A 16,749-nucleotide genomic window follows, 5' to 3' on the forward strand; every position below is an offset into this window, starting at 1 on the left:
CCAATATGACATACTGATCTATAGGTGGTTGTGTGTGTGTGTCTGTGTGTGTCTGTGTGTATCTGTCTGTGAGTCGATGATGCTGTAACACGCAGGGAGCATACTGTGTGTTATCCGTGTGCATAAAACTCGGAAACATGACGACCCCCAGATAGATTATTGCAATAAGATAGATTCTTGCAATAATCTATCGATTATTGCAAGAAGAAATAATCGATAGATTATTGCAAGTCAGAAGTTAGAGACCCTGGTGTCTTCATGTTTTCTAAAAGTCCCTTTTTGTGTGTAAACAAAAATGCTGGACCTGTGAAAATTGAATCTGTGAAAGTCTGTAACGACTTAGAGTCACAAACATTCAGATTCAGATTAAGATTTCGATTTATAGGAATATTCGTTTTCACTGACTGTACATTACAGAATGAGACATATTAAAGGTCCATGTTCAAAGCAGGGGTCTCTTTTCCTCTGATCTTACAGTAAATTAAGGTACGATGATGTGTTTAATTGCACTTTTCTTCCTGGTTTTCTAACCAGCCCTTGAATGCAGCACATTTATTAAACAAGCAGCCGTACTGGGTGCCCGTAGGAGCCACAGTGACAGATGGCTGAGTATCAGTGAGCACACAACACCTGAGCAAACCGATCTGTGACTCACCCTGCAATGATGCAGTCATTAGCAACCCTCAAATCTGGTTTATTTACCATACAGGGTTTGCATTTCCTGCCATCCCAGCACGGACCTCACTTCTCAGGGTTTGGTCTCTATGGAGACAGGAGGCTGGCAAGGCCGAGTCTGAAAGCTTTCCACAGTCATCTGTCCTTTATCTCGCTGACTTAATTGTGGATGACATGGTGTGGAGCATGTGGTTGGCTCTCAGAACTGTAAATCAGAGGAAATGTTATATAAGCTCTCTTTCAGTGTTCACGTCAGATTTTTAACGACTCCCAGAGGCACAATTACGTTTTTAAGACGGGTAGAAGTTCACATTTTTCTATATTTACACTAAAGCCCTGAACAAAGCTAAAAATATGTTTCCATCTTTACATAAGAGGAGGATTTAGTGGGTTAAGGCTTTGTGCTGCTGCCTGCTGCTGGCAGGAGCAAGCGTTTGTCTAAAGGTGCTCTGAGTAGTGAGCTCAGTGTGGGGGCTGCAAGCTGCAGAAAAAAAAATGTGTGAAGCCTCCTGATTTAGCTTCATGTGGCTTCATATAACTGAATACTGTCATATTTATAGCTCAAACAAGTAAACACCAGTGCTTCCTGCCTTGTTTAAAATGTATGTCAGACTCACTCTGTATATAGCAGCAGAGCCCGGCCTGTTCACCTGTAAGCTAATATGATCAAGCTTATTAGGGCCCTCACAGACAGTAGTGTGACTATGTGTTTGTCCAGTTTGTATGGACACAATTCAGCAAATGAGGGTCAACATCAGTGATACAGCATTTCATGGTTTGATCCAAAGAGTTTAGCATTGTGACTACTTTCACTCTTGTGCCTCTCCAGCTGTAAATGTGAATTTAGATGGACCTTATTTGTCAGAGTTAGCTCCTAGGAAATAAACCAGACTCCTGTGTATTTCAGTGTATAATGAGTGAAAATTTTAAGGCTAAATCTCTATTTTATATAGGTGAAAAACAGAAAAAATATCTGCATGATGAACTCACTGATGAATGTTATGACGCTGAAGTCTCCTCATCATCCTAAAGTTGAGGTCACAACCATAAAAATAAATGTGTAAATGCTGCATTGACTGTCCTGGTCATAGCCATAGAGCCATACAGCCATATTGGTAGTGGCATTTAGGAAAAACTCACAGCTTCCTGCTGTGTTTTACTTTTTTGATCAACAGACATTTTCAGGACTTTAGTTTCAATCTTAAGATATAGAAATGTCATGCCTTTTATTCAGTAAACTAATGCTTCCTACATCTGTTCGTACTAGCTTTTCTGGCAGATCTGTCACCACTAAAGTGACAGAGGTAATCTAAAAGAAATAGTTTTAGGCATAAATTTCTTCCACAAGCTCAACAAAAACAAGGTATTAGCAAAAATCTCAATGCTTCAGTGCAGCAGTCCAGGAGCACCTGATGCCCCAGATGATGTGTGTGAAGGGAGGGATGAGATAACTATAAAACAGATGTTAAGAAGTGACCAAAAACTCTCTGAGATCTTTGTATCTGCGCTTTGGTGAAGCGCTGACCTGCACCTGGAAAGAATCTGTGCAGAGGAATCTGAGAGGAGGAAATCACACCATGTCAGCATCCATTAAAGATGCCACCTCATGTTACAGCCAGGAAGCTGATCCCTCTGCACTGTGCCTCTGCAGGAGTTCATACAGCTGAGTGTGTGAGTGTGTGTGTGTGCATGTGCACGCTGTGTGTGTGTGTGTGTGTGTGTGTGTGTGTGTGTGTGTGTGTGTGTGTGTGTGTGTGTGTGTGTGTGTGTGTGTGTGTGTGTGTGTGTGTGTGTGTGTCCCGGTGTTAATGGCTGGGGGTTTTGGACTCTCCTGTAATGGACCTGAAAGCTACTCTGTGACCATACTGGGTCTGAATAAGGAGGACAGAGATGACAGAGTTCACCTCCAGCTCAGCTTCTTCTATATGTCTGATTCTACCTGAGTCATTTGTTTGCTGATGCTCTCCCTGCCTCAGGCTTCAGCAATCTACATGCAGCCTGTTCGAATGTGCACATGGAAGGGCTTTAATCTCTTTCTTAAAGGGGACATATCATGCTTGTTTCTCCTTTTCACTATGCCAGACTAGGATGCCTGTAAAGCATTTCTGCCCTCAGTACAAGTCATTTAGTTCCTTCATTGCCCCACAATAGCGTTCTCAATATCCTCAGTTTAGGCCATTCTGAAGATCTTGTTGAAACGCTCCATTTCCAGAATGACCTCCAGTAACCTCGCAACGTCACAGCCCTTTGTGCTCTGATTGGTCAGTTCTATCAGAGGGGCAGAGGGGGTAGAGCCAGGGGCCGGTTTTTGCAGCATGGCAGTATTTACAAAATCACCACATTGAATGGGGCAGACCGAGCGAGTTTGCTGTTTGCCAAAACTTCACCGTAAGGCATTGATAGCACTAATAAAATGGCAGAGTGTAGGATACGTCCTTTTGTATTGGACCCCGAGTCAGACCTGGACGGTTCTGCAGCTCAGGAGGAAGAAAATCCACCTGGACACAGATCATCTCAGGACGCTTCAGTGTGGTGAGTCAAACCGGTACTGTAACATGTATAGTTTATACGTGGAAATATAGGCAGACTTCACCAATAAACTATTTCTATAACAGGGCTCCATCCTGCTCCTTCACTTTTCTCTGTCTGTTTTATCCATCATGCTGAAAGTGTAGTCTAAAGATCACCTCTACCGTCAGTTCCTCACTATGTTATTACCGCAGCATTATTGTGGTCCAGGTTCACAGTGCATGTCAGAACAAGCATGCAAATATCACAGTCTCACAAGTATTACCACGTCTGCTAAAACTACAGTGTTTTAACTGCTAATTCACCATGTAAAGCCGAGCTGCTCAGCAGAGCAGAGTCCCTGCATCCGGCATCTGAGGGGGGATACTCGGCTCTTGGTGGGTGTATCCCTCGGTGGCGGTTGTGTGACTAACTGACATCACAGAGGAGGAGCTGCTTTATCAGATTACTCCAATAAAAAGAAAGAATCCTCGTGTCGTCACAACGGTCGAAATCTCACGGCCAAATGGCAATGAGCTATTTTCAGAGGCATCAAATCTCGTTCTAGGATATCAGAAAAAATACAATATCTCATTTTTTGAAAATTCAGGGGGTGAAAGGTCTTGTTTTCAAATTTATTATATTATATGTAAGTATTAAATCAGGGATCAGCATGATATGTCCTCTTTAAGTTTTTTCTTTTTGTTGTTGTTGAACTCGGTGTAGTCATTTTGTTTTGCACTGGCTCAAATTTCCTCTTGGAGACAATAAAGTTTATTTAATCTGAATTTGAAAATAATGACTCCAGGACTTTTGAGATCTGTTTCTGCAGAAGAGGAAGAAGAACAGATACACTTATGCAACTTAGGCGGAAGTGCTGTAAGGGGCAATAACAAGAGGCTCTGTCTTATCAGCGGTTATCTGTTGGAAGTTGTTGCTGGTCCAAGTTTTAATCGCCGTCAGGCCTTTATGTAAACTCTGATATGTAATCTGGACTTTAGAAGCCTCACCTGGCAGACTCATGACCAGAAACCTGAGGTTGCTGTCATAGCTGGCGTGAGTCAGACATGGGCCTAACAATGTTTTCACCACATCTGAGGGGAATTATGGAGCAACTCAGATCTCAGACCCACAGTTTGTGATGCTTAGTCTTCGCCCCTAAGTCATCAAAAAACTCCATAATTTGGGGGTCATATCACAACTTTTCAGGAGTTTAAAGTGACTCAAAGATGTGTGTAAGCGTCAGTTTGTTCATGATTCTTCAGCAGGTTTCACAAGGGAGGTGAAGTAAGTGGTGGATAAACTTTTATTCCTGAAGGGGGAGTTTTACTGCGGTGTTTATCAGAAAACAGGCAAGGCCACAGGAAGAGAGAGAGTGCAGATTAAAAGATCTGAGTGTGTGTGTGTGTGTGTGTGTGTGTGTGTGTGTGTGTGTGTGTGTGTGTGTGTGTGTGTGTGTGTGTGTGTGTGTGTGTGTGTGTGTGTGTGTGTGTGTGTGTGTGTAAGTGTATGCAGAGATGGAGTAGGGCTGGCACACACTGAAGGTCAGGGGAAGTATCAATGACAGGAAGTGAGCTGCTGCCAGGTTCAGGCCAGGTTACCACGGTAATGAATGGCCATGCTGAGTGACACCTGGCTGGACTTGAAAAGTGGGGGGGGCTGAAACACATATGGTGACACACATGGACGTTAAAACACACATCTGGACCATCTTCAAAGCTTCTGAAAACTTGGCCTCACATCTTAGACATGTTTGAAAACATGGCTGCAGCCCCTGAACGGGGACACAGCTAGTGCGTGTAGTGCGCTTCATTTTGTGTTATGCATGCTAACCTAAGCTGAGATTAGATGACAGATTCAATGCTGTCTCTGACATTGACTGACATTAAGCTAACCCCAACACCACCACCACCACCACCACCACCAGAGGCTGTGAATCACAATAGAGCTGCACTGACAAGTACTCTGCTGTGGGTCTCAACAAGGTGACATTTTCCTTTTTTTGTTGTTGTCACTCCTCTCTTTCCTGGTCCTGCTTTAAAAACAGACGCTCAGCAGCACCTCCTCTTACCCTCACGCCCCCAAACTTCAAACGGCAAGATCAAAACAACCTTCATCACTCAGGAAACTATAGGCTATGGCAAATGTCACATATTGTCACAGAGAGCTTTTATTTGAGTGGACAAAAAGTGACATGTTCAGAAAACGCCTGCAGTACGGACGGAGTGACACGAACCAGGTTGTTCACACATTACAAAGGCTCTTCAGGCCATGTCCCCAAACCAACCCGCCCCATGTTTTCCTCTCTGTGTGCTGGTGTTATTGCAGGAGTAACCTTGCCAAAAACCAGTTTTATTATTTCTCTCTGAGCAGCAAAGCAAAGTTAGACTCATGTGTCTCAGCTCACCTGTAATGTCTCCTCACTCCGCGTCAAGTGTCACGTTCCTCTGCCCGTCAGAGCCCCGACTCTATTTAAAGCTCTGAAATGTGCTGATGCTATGAGATCAGCACATCACAAATCTGTGTGTGTGTGTGTGTGTGTGTGTGTGTGTGTGTGTGTGTGTGTGTGTGTGTGTGTGTGTGTGTGTGTGTGTGTGTGTGTGTGTGTGTGTGTGAGGAGGTGAGGGTCAGCAGACGGGGCGCTCCAGTTGATGGTTTGTGAGGGTGACAGGAAATGGGTTAGGATGTGTACAGTCATAAAACCCATGCACCTGTCTTGTCACAACCTTCCGTTCTCCTAGCTGCAGAGCGCTGAAGCACCTGCACGGCGGGCAGGGTGCAGAGCGCTGAAGCACCTGCACGGCGGGCAGGGTGCCAGCGCGTCAGCATGGATGGTTCAGCCTGTCAGTTCTTCAGGATGGAGAAACTGGGTGTACAAGCTTTTCCTTTCCGCGTCTGAAACCACAGACAGATGTTAGGATTCAGATTAAAGCCTGAGCATGAAGACAGACTCTTAGAATACAGTTTAATTCATGGTGCTGGGTGCACAACAAGAGCCCCTCAGCTCTCTAAGGGTGTGTGATGCAGCTTTTGTGCAAGCTCTAGGTTGGAGATTTTATTTATTTATTTATTTATTTATTTATTTATTTATATATTTATTCATTTATTTTTTATGACCAACTTCACACTTTATAAGTTTGATCTGGGTGTATGTTTTAAAGCCAGGTTTCAGATTGAAACACTGTCCCCTCCTGTCTGTGCATATCCAGGGATTAGACTCAGTCAGGTTGCATCTTGTCTCTGTTCAGCCCTTTGAACAGAAGCAAATGATGTGATTATGACATGACAGAGTGAAGGGATGAGTCTTTAACTCAGCCTTCATGCGTTAACATCATTACTGACTCCTCTGTCAGCGTGACACTCTCCATCCACTACTCTCCCCTCTCTCTGCTATGCATCATCACCAGCAGCAGCTGCTGCATGCACATTACCTCCTCTCAGAAAGAGTCTTTGGACAAATGCATCTCTCTGATGGTGTTACACTGAAACACAGTGGCATGCACAGACTTTTGGGGGACAGGGGCAAAAAGAAAAAGGGCACATACAGCACAGGGGGGTTTGCTCTGAGGATGCACTGTAGAGTATGCTCTTAAAGTGATACTCCGGGATGGAACAAGTTGGGTCCTATCACAAGGTTTAGGGCAGAAATTACCCCTACAGCAGTGTTTTTGTGCAGCAGAAGCCCAGGGCGCTCACACCAAACACCCCCCCCCCCCTGCTCCTCTGCCAGTTTCCTCTGCACTCAGACGGGGCATATTTTACTCGACCAAAAACACAAATAAACTGACTCCCAACGAAAAAATCTGATATCGGTCTGCATTCACGCTTTATTTAGAGAATTTTCAGTGTGTTACTTTCACACAAAAACACCGCTAAATAAGGCACTAGTTCTCATCGTGTCATAAAACGGCGCTATCTCTGCTGCAGAGCCACAGCTGGCTACGAGGCGCTCGCCGCTTAGTGTATCAGTCAGCGCGCGGCGTGCCAGATATAAACTAACGCAGGTAGTCTGCCAGGACGAAGAGACATGAGAACTAGAGCCTTATTTAGTGGTGTTTTTGTGTGAAAGTAACGTGCTGAAAATTCTCTAAATAAAGCGTGAAGCAGACCGATGTCAGAGTTTTTCAGTGGGAGTCCGTTTATTTGTGTTTTTGGTCAAGTAAAATATGGCCCCGTCTGAGTGCAGAGGAAACCTGCAGAGGAGCAGGGAGGGGGTGTTTGGTGCGCGCCCTGGGCTTCTGCTGCACAAAAACACTGCTGTAGGGGTAATTTCTGCACTAAACCTTGTGATAGGACCCAACTTGTTCCATCCCTGAGTATCACTTTAAGCAATGAGGCCACACAGGGGGATGGCTCCTCTTGCCCCCCTCTGCGCACACCACTGCTTAATCATGTTGACAAGATTCAGTGAATTTTTCACAAGCAAATCCTGACAACTCAGCTCTGCTTCTCATCATACAAACACGTTCCAGGCTTTCCAACACTATAAAATCCATTTCCAAGAAGCATTATGACAACAAAAAGATGAGATGATGAACACACATCTCCTGAGCTCTTCTATAAGAGTTTCTGAAGCAAAAGCAGGGTTTCAGACAATTTAAAATGTCTCTCCTATGCAAAGGTATTTCACTTCTCTGTGGTAATCTTCATGTTGAGATAGCTCCTTGTTACAGAAGAGCAGTTTATCACACATGGTAACATCTCACACACCTCATACAATTCTCAATGGCTCACAAACGAGAAGTGGATGCAGCTCTGTGATATCAATCAACCATTTAAGGACTCCAGTTTGCTCATCTGTGTCCTCATGGAGAGGTTGTGTGTGTGTTTTTGATTTTTAAAGGTCATGTGCTGTTTACACGCATGAAGTGGGTTGTATTTGCTCAGGCTGTGACCTATAGTGCTGAAAAGTGAAGCCAGAGGCATTCACAAACATGTTTACAGTAAAAGAAACATCCATCTGAATGGCTCAAGGATTTTATTGGTGTAACTGTAGAGAAACTTTTATTAAACACTTGATCTGTTTGGATCCAACTGATTCAGGCTGATCTAAGCCACAGTTTCCTGATTGGCTGAGGGTTCAATAAAGTCGGTTTCTCATACACCATCCATCATTACTGGACCAAAACATCTCATCACAAACTAACAGCACCATGTCCATGTTTAATGTAATACTCTTCTAACATGTTCACCCCATGTTAGCTGCCCTGCAGACATCAGGACAGTTGATCTATTTCAAAGACCGACACCTTCATCCTCCTTCACACTGAGCTATCAGAGGTCCACAACAGCTCTGTGTTTATTCACCTGAATGAAAGAAGACAATACTACACATACTGGTACCAACACAAATACTGTCTGTAACACACACACACACACACAAACACACACACACACACAAACACACAGACACACACACACACACACACACACACACACACACACACACACACACACACACACACACACACACAGGTTTGTTTGTTCATCACTTAGTGAGGTCATCCCACCTTTGACTTGAGGTCAGAGGTTAAACACATGGGAGGGGTCAGAGCAGTTGAGGGGGGTCAACTGGTGACCTTCCATTAAACCCAGGATTGTTGAATGAGTCAGAACTCTCAGGCATCTGATATCAGACTAAAACACTGCAGAGTTTACCCAATGAGAAGAGGCTTTAGCGGTCGGTGCAGCAGGGATCAGATGGTGGAGCTTTAGCAAAGACTCTAACTCACCCAGTCTTTGTCTAGTTTTAGTTCACTAAATACCATAAGAGTTTTAGTCTTAGTCTGCTCTTTAGTCTTGTAGTCCTATGCCGCGGCCACACCAAACGCGGACACGCAAATTTACTCGAGCTTACCTGCAAAACCTGTCTCCTCATAGACTTTCACCCAAGCCTGCTCCTTTTTTTCCGGTCTCTGTAGAATACACACGTCGTATCGTATAACTCTGGATGATGACACACCGCACAGATTGTTTTCTCCTCCATCCTCCGGCGGAGTTGGAGCCGGAGCAGGCGGCAGTTGCCCCCCAACGTCGTCAAAACAATGACCTCGTGGGGGAATATTTTGAACTCGAGCGAATTCGCGTCTACCGCCCAAACGCGTGAACGCTCCAAACGCGCCGCGCCAACGCGCCGCCCGAGGCAGTGTAGTTTTTATAAAAGTGTATGTAGTTTTTACAAGTGTGTCATTTTGCACAGGATCTGAAGTGTTTTGTGTATTGTGTGTGTGGTTGTGCTAATTGTGTGTTTAGTGTTTCGAAATCCCGAGCCCTGTTTTCAAAATCGTGCTTAAGCAATCGTCCTCAGAGAGGTGAGCTTTGGCGTAGTACACACTCTTGTCTTTTTTGGTCATTTTTGGCAGTCCCGGCCAAAGGAGGATTGTCATTTTAACTTAAAAAAAAAAAAAAAAAAAAAACAGAAAAAGAGTTCATTTACAATTTTAGACCAATTTAAGGTGCACTCAGTTTTTCCTGACCTGTCTCTAGTTTGCATCTCTTCTTTTTCAAGGTGATTATTTGGTGTTTATTTTCCTCAAAAAACTGCTCAGAGTGGAAAACACTGAAGCCGAAAATAAAGCCCAAGATTTGAACCGAAATGTGTAATGTAATTTTCTTTTTGTTGATATTTTAGATTTGGTAATGGAAAAAGTATCATTAAGAACTGGTATTAAAGTGAAGTGAGGGTATTAGTACTGGTATGGAAAACATTTGATTGATACCCAGCACTAGAAACCAAGGTTTCATTCCTGACATCCAGTTCCTCTTGTGTTTGTCTGTCCACTTGAGAAAAGTCAAACTGACGGGCTCCTGCAGACACATAGGTGTAAATAATATCAAACAGCTTTGGGAGAACACCATTTTCTGTGCTAACCTGGAGCTTTTTCAACGTCCTGCAGGTTTAATAATGCCATTCCTCCTCCTCTCTCCTGCAGGACGCCTCCATCGCCCATCGTTTCCATCTGATGAGGGAAAAGCACCCAGAAAAGTTCAACAGCAGGTGAGGAAAACAATCTCAGCGTTTTTAATGGCAGTGGCATTTCAGTGAATGTTGTGCCTTTAGCTAACACCATTAGCTAACGGCTAACCTCATAACCAGCTTGTGACCTCAACTTTAATCTGGGAACACAACACCACGCCGCGCTGTGGCCATCAGCGATCAATAAGAGAATGAAAGCTGCTGCACAGAGGGATCAATATATCGGCAGAGCTCTGTCAGAGTTCAATTCTGACCTGACTGTGACTTCAGAGGACGATGAAGCCAAAGTCCAACCAAGTCCAGGCTCTGTGTCTGTTTGTTGGTGCAGGAGCAGCTCAGGTCTGGTTATAAAAGCCAAATGAGAAGTTAATTGTGTGGAAAGGTTTGTGTTGTGTGACGGTGCAGCTGGATGGAGGCAGCTGTGACGTAAACAGAGGTCTGTAAGGCTCCACTAGCAGAGAAGATATCTTCAGATAGCAGGCCGAGCAGATGAGTGCACAGCCGTCTAATTAAGAGTTACATAAGAGAGGAAGCTGCAGCAGGGTGAGCAGAGAGAGGTCAGGGAAGAAACACCTCAGCTGGGATTCATGAGAGGAGAGTTAAACACAGAGATGCTTTCAACACGGAGAGTGTGTGGGGCACAGGAAAACTGGAGCCCCATTGTTGTCCTGGTCTTTAACACACAAACATTACCCCCCTTCAGACCCAAACCAGCACCTCCTACATCTATCTGGAGCTGGAAACAGACCCTTTGATGTCCCTGCTTTCATTCCCAGCAGCCTTTGCTGCGGCCACACTTCTGTGTGACAGCTCATTCAGATGCAAAGTGAGAACAAACAGCAGCATTCAGTCCGATGGTGAAGCCCTGAGGTGGATCACTGCTGGCTGATGAGTCTGTGGAGCCGCTCAGAGCATGGAGCGACCCAGAGGCTGCAGCCTGAGGACGAGGTGTGTGTGGTGACAAACAGATGCTTTGTTTATAGATCTAATAATCATCTCCAGCTCCTCCATGCAGCACCTCAGCTGGCAATGCTAACACTGCCCCACCCCTGCGCATGCCATGTGGGTGTGCACAGAGGCTTCAAACTTCAGGGTAATAAGGCTTCTGCTGCAGAGTTGCATTCACTGATTCATCAGCATTGTCTGGATCAGGCTCATAGACTGTATAGAACAATTTTTTGTCTGCAATTTCGTTGATAGTGAAATCAGCGTTTTAGACCCAAGCCGTTTTTGAACCAGGCTGTAAATATGTTTTTAGTGCTTTAAGAGTCTGTTTTTTTATGGCTGGGTGTGCACGTGACTTCTGGTCTTTCTGCAGCCAGACTCAAGCAGATTCTAAATGAACAGCGACTTTTAGCACTTCCACATAGGCTTCATTTTCACTGACTGGATGTTGCCCCTTGATCAGGCTGCAAAAACTTGTCATTCATATTCCCCAGTAAGACTGAGTTTATGTGTATTATTTAACAGTTTAATCCTCAACATGATGCATGTTTTCATTCATCATGTTTTCATGAAGTATAAAATCTTTTTCGTGTTGTTTGCATGAAGAAGACTCCTAGTGCACTCCTCTCTCTAACAGGTAATGAGTGTGCACTGTGCATCATGTCTGAAACGTGTAGCGCTCAGTGAGAAGAGAAAAAAGGATTGTTTTCTCTTTGAAACTGAATAATTAATACTTAAGTTCACATCCCTGCTTCTATATCTGTGCCAGCATCAGAGAGGAAGAGAGGGTGATGAAAGATAAAAGAAAGATACCTCTGTCCCCAGGGGGAGGAGAGGAGGGGTCTCTTTGATCCATTAAACAAAGGCCAAAGTTAGAGATGTAAAGCATTTATGGAGGCTGAGATAAATTCAGCTCACAGTAACGTTAAGCTTAAAGGTTGAAGCACAGTAACCTGAAAAACTACATTTCTCCCTCTTCTTCCTCTCTGATGCTTCCAGCTCTTTGTGTTCATCCGTGGCTTTGATCTAACTGTAGCTGTAGAGAGTGTAACATACAGCAGGTATTTACAGGCAGAGCCTCCTCTGGGTTCCTGCTTCACTTTCTGCTGAGTGAGAAACGGCTGTGATCTCTGAGTGAGACTGCAGCACAGACTGATTCATTTCAATTTACCCTTAACACTCTGAGAAGGAGCAGCAAACACTAGTTTTCAAAATGAAGCAGATACAAACGTGCAGTTCCTTGAGTGTCCACTGGGGTCTGGCTGCAGAAGTCAGAGAATCCCTGGAGGCTTTATCTTTACAGTCTGTGTTACGCTGTCCACACAAACGTGACGTGTGAAAATGAAATGCAGTGAGAGATTTTATGCTTTTAAACACCCCGCACAGCAGGGGGTGGTGTATCACACACGTAACTCTACCAGAGTACTAAACGTGAATGGAAGAAGTTTGCCTTTGTTTACAAAATTACATATCAGAAATTTTTCTAGGTTCTTCTAACCAACTCCTCTTTTCTGCCGAGTGGCCCCTAGGTTTCGTTAAATCAGAGATGTTGCTGCTTTTACACCTCTCAGGTCTGGCTTACACAACAACGTTTCATCCGAAAATACTAAAACACAGTGAAAAAAATCTGTGTTGACATAAAAACGCTGACGGACTGAAAACACTGTAGTAAGCATGCCAGGTCTTGCCTAGAAACTGCTTTTGGTGGATCTCCACTGAAGTAGAGTTGGACCAATCATCTGGTGTATTGGTGAACACTAATAGCAGAGGTGGAGCAACAAATGCTCACTTTGTTAAAGACAGTTAGTGGATTCAGCAGATTGAGCAGCACAAACACAACATGGTAGTCCAAGATGATCAGCACAACAGTACTGTTGTGCTGTTGTACGCACAAGCGCAAAGCGTAGCATGAAGTCAGCGTTTCCACTAAAAACGCTGGCTTTCTGTTTACACCGCAATGGTGGCGGCAGCATTTCAGAAAAAAATCCACTCTGGAGGCCGTTTTCAAAAGATTCTTGATTTGTTTGTTTTTATTGCATTTTCTTTTTTCACTACGATATAATCTATATGTATCAATACAATTTAAAAAGTTTCTTTTCTCTCCAGCTGTATATTTTTACAAGCCTCCATAGGCGATATAGGATAACAACACTGGGGAACAGTTTGAAAAAAAAATCCATTGAGTTACATTTTACGCTGAGTAAAACTAAAATTGACTTGCTGATTCTAAACTTGCAGTCAGTTTTTTTCTAGCACGTCAACTTTATTCTCCACAGCTTACCCTCCAGATAAGCAAAATTCTACGGATGAGCTGTAGTGAGACTTGCCAGCTGATTACAACTGGACTCATCTACAGCTATGTGGCAACTTGTTTATGCAGTCACAACTGAGACAGTATTAGTTACACATTAATAAGCAGTTAATTAATGTCTCCTGTTCAGAGTTATTTAATACATTATTAAGCATTAATAGAAGTGAAATTGTGTATTTGATTATGACATAAACCTAATTTAATGTATAAGAGTGCCTTATAAGCATTACTTAACTATAGTTAACAGTTAGGGCATGCCTTTTGGACCCTTATTGTACACTGTAACACATATATCCCTTAGGTAACATCCAAGCAGGTTACACTATTGTTAGTTACATACTATTTAGCATTAAATAAGTATGTATTAAGTATTAGTTGGCACTTAAATCATCACCTGTAAAGCATGAGTTACAAAAGCAGTTATTAATACGACTTAAGACCAGCAGCACTTGAAGACACAGAATTCAGATATCTATTCAACAGAATGAAGAAACTGACAACACAAACTCAAACTGAATGTATAACTTTTTGTATATTTTTTTTTTACAAAAGAGGTAATCTTTGTACAAAAACAGGTTAAACAAAACAACTCTTGCTGTCATCATCACATTGAGCCGACCCCAGAAGGTGGAGCTAGAAACACTGCTTTCCGTTGATTGGTGGAAAGAATGGTCACTTCCTGTGTGACAGCAGCCACTGCATTTCTCCTGGCAGCACACAGTCTTTTTTGAAACAAAGCTTGATTATTCTTTGTGACAAAGAGCCACAGGCTTATCACAAAGAAGACTGCTAGATGTCTTCCATCGGTGCTCTTTGTTTACTGTACCGCGTTTTTTTTCTTTGTTGGATTTATTGGTGGGGTACACTGTGCCACGCTGCTATGGCATCACAGTGTTACGTAGCTGATGCAGCTACCGGCCTCTGGCTTACACACCTACCAAGAGAGGCACACTTGACTGTGGAAACATAAACAGGATCAGGCTTTACTGATCCAACCCGTACTGATCCTTACAGACCACTTGGTGCAAACGGGGATGAGATGAGCCGTTAGCATCTCCATTCTGAGCTGACTGTGTGAAAAGAGTCTGTTTAACTCCAGATGAATGCATAACAGGTCATTTGAATACATGCAAAACCACACTGAGGCAAAAAGACACTGTTTGCTCCGCAGAGCAGTTTGTGGAGCATTTAACCCTTTTTGCATGCTACATGAATTAGACGATGCTTTTTTTTGTCTGGTTTGCAGGTTTAATGGATGCAGAAGCTGCTCAGCCCTTCAGTGAATCAGTCGAACACAGTGATCCTCTGATTGTAGAGGTTTTTTGTGTCCTTTATTCAGTTAATTTTATCCGTGAATTACCTGATTTGATGAAATCATTTTTCAGTGTTTAAAGTTGTGCTTATTTAAAATCAGTCTGTGAGAGATTCTTCAGAATAGGTCACTGATACTCGTCAACTGATTAGCAGGGATCAGATATCCTTTAACACTGCAGCCTCAATCACCTGCAGACATTTTGTTCTGCACATTTTGATCCAGATCTTTGATTTAAAGTCTTTTTAAATCTAAGACTAAAATGCCGCCGAACTTTCATCCATCAAACACTAAAATCCCCTCTTGATGCGTCCTGTTTGCTCTCCCTTCCAGACATCATCTCCTCTATTACTCATGACTGGAAGTGGCTACACTGTGTGTACACTGAGGCTGAGGAGCTGTGAGGCTGAAACACTCAATCAATGTTTCATGATGCCGTCGATCAAATGGGCGAGTCTGTTCCTGTGGGAAAAACTGAGAGTCAGGAGGCTTTGTTTGTGCCGGGGGAAACACTCTATGGTTCAGTGTACCCGTGCACCATGATCAGAGATTGAAGAAATACGATACAAGTTTGCAGAAATTAGATCCAAGGTGAACAGTTTGTGGAAACCTGTCATTATTTCTTCATCTAAGAACGTGAATCTCTGATGGTTTCTGGTCTTATCTCTGATTTTAAATCACAGTGAGAACAATGGTGGGCTGGTTGGAGGGCATGATGGAGGTGTATGACAGAGGAAGTGATGCTAAAACTCACCCTCAGTGACTCTGCCTCCTTCTGATGAACCTGAGAGAGAGAGGGAAAGAGGAGGAGGTGGAGAGGGGGCACAGAGAGGTGTCGGGGTCAGGAGGCCACTGCTTATGTTGGGGTTAAAGGAGATGATAATCTAGGGAGGGGTCAGGATGAGGAAGGGCCCCTCACGAGCTCCTGAGCTCTCTGTTTTCATATCAACATGGATCAACCTCCAACCTTTGTTTGAATCTTTGTTCTTTCTGAGGAAACCTGACACAAGCAGGCCTTGCTCCTTTCTGACTCCAATTAGAAGTGGAAACTAGAATTCTGATTCCCAAACTGAAGAGTGAATTTTTTTAACATATCATGCAACAAATGTCATCACATTTCTGTTAAATAAGTTCTTTGAAGCTGAAACAAGTTCAGTTCTGTGTTGCATCGAAATGTTTTCTTCACTCGGGGAAGCTTAATGTCCGACCTGAAACCCTCTCAGTCCCTGTCTTCGATCTCAGCCTCACAGCCAGACAGTGTTACCCTGTGAGGAAATGTTTCCCTCCTCACAGAAGACAAAAATGCTTTTTAGAGATTACTGAGATATTCTTAAGATGCTTTTTGTTGCAGTGTTTTGGCAGATTTGTTATAGGAGTCTGGGAATAATGGAGGAAAAGCTTATAGACATGTTTGCCTCCCTGTTGCACTCGGCGTCCATCAGAGAGACAGAAAACATGAGTTAATTGCATTTTTTACAGAGCGTCTCAAGTGGAAGCAGCTTAATGAGGTTAGGCAGCTCGCCTCATTGAGATTCGCAACCGTTCCTAATTGTGATCTCAAATATGCTCGTAATCCCCTGATTTGACAGCGGCAGAGGTTTCTGGGGAGGCATTAAGGTGAGCAAGGGAGAACAAGGGACACAGAGACAATTAGCAGAGAGGAAAACATGTGAGCGAGTGCAGCGGATTAAAACATTTCACTTACCACTAAAACAAACACTTTTAGTACTTCACTGCAACAGTCAGTCTCAGCTGTGAAGTCTCAGGTCCTGTTCAGGTCCTGTAAAGACCCATAGTTTGTCAGTGTGTCCACATGGAACTCAACTTGAGCACATGTGCGAGCCCTAATGAAGAGCTGTTGTGTCAGTACCTGTGTTTTCAATCTCAACGGCTCGTCTGCCTGACCTGTTTTCTCCCTTATACTACAACATGCATGGCATATGTGTCAGATCCATAGAGATGCTGGTGTGACTCCAACATGACTTTCCCCAGCTTCAGCAGCCACAGGGCAACTGCAGGAGC

General features: G+C 43.6%; 1 protein-coding gene across 3 annotated transcripts in view; it reads left to right on the forward strand.

The window, feature by feature from the left end:
• dgkg (diacylglycerol kinase, gamma) overlaps positions 1 to 16,749 on the forward strand; it is a 131,660-nt gene that overhangs the window by 74,857 nt on the left and 40,054 nt on the right. For all 3 annotated transcript variants that reach the window (XM_074694662.1, XM_074694664.1, XM_074694663.1), the window contains one exon: positions 10,116 to 10,180. In XM_074694662.1, the coding sequence (XP_074550763.1) occupies positions 10,116 to 10,180 (65 nt within the window). The remainder of the gene's footprint in view (positions 1 to 10,115; positions 10,181 to 16,749) is intronic.

This window comes from Halichoeres trimaculatus, unplaced genomic scaffold, assembly GCF_033239565.1.
Source record: "Halichoeres trimaculatus isolate MK-OKI-2021-1 unplaced genomic scaffold, fHalTri1.1 fHalTri1_scaffold_19, whole genome shotgun sequence".
NCBI lineage: Eukaryota > Metazoa > Chordata > Actinopteri > Labriformes > Labridae > Halichoeres > Halichoeres trimaculatus.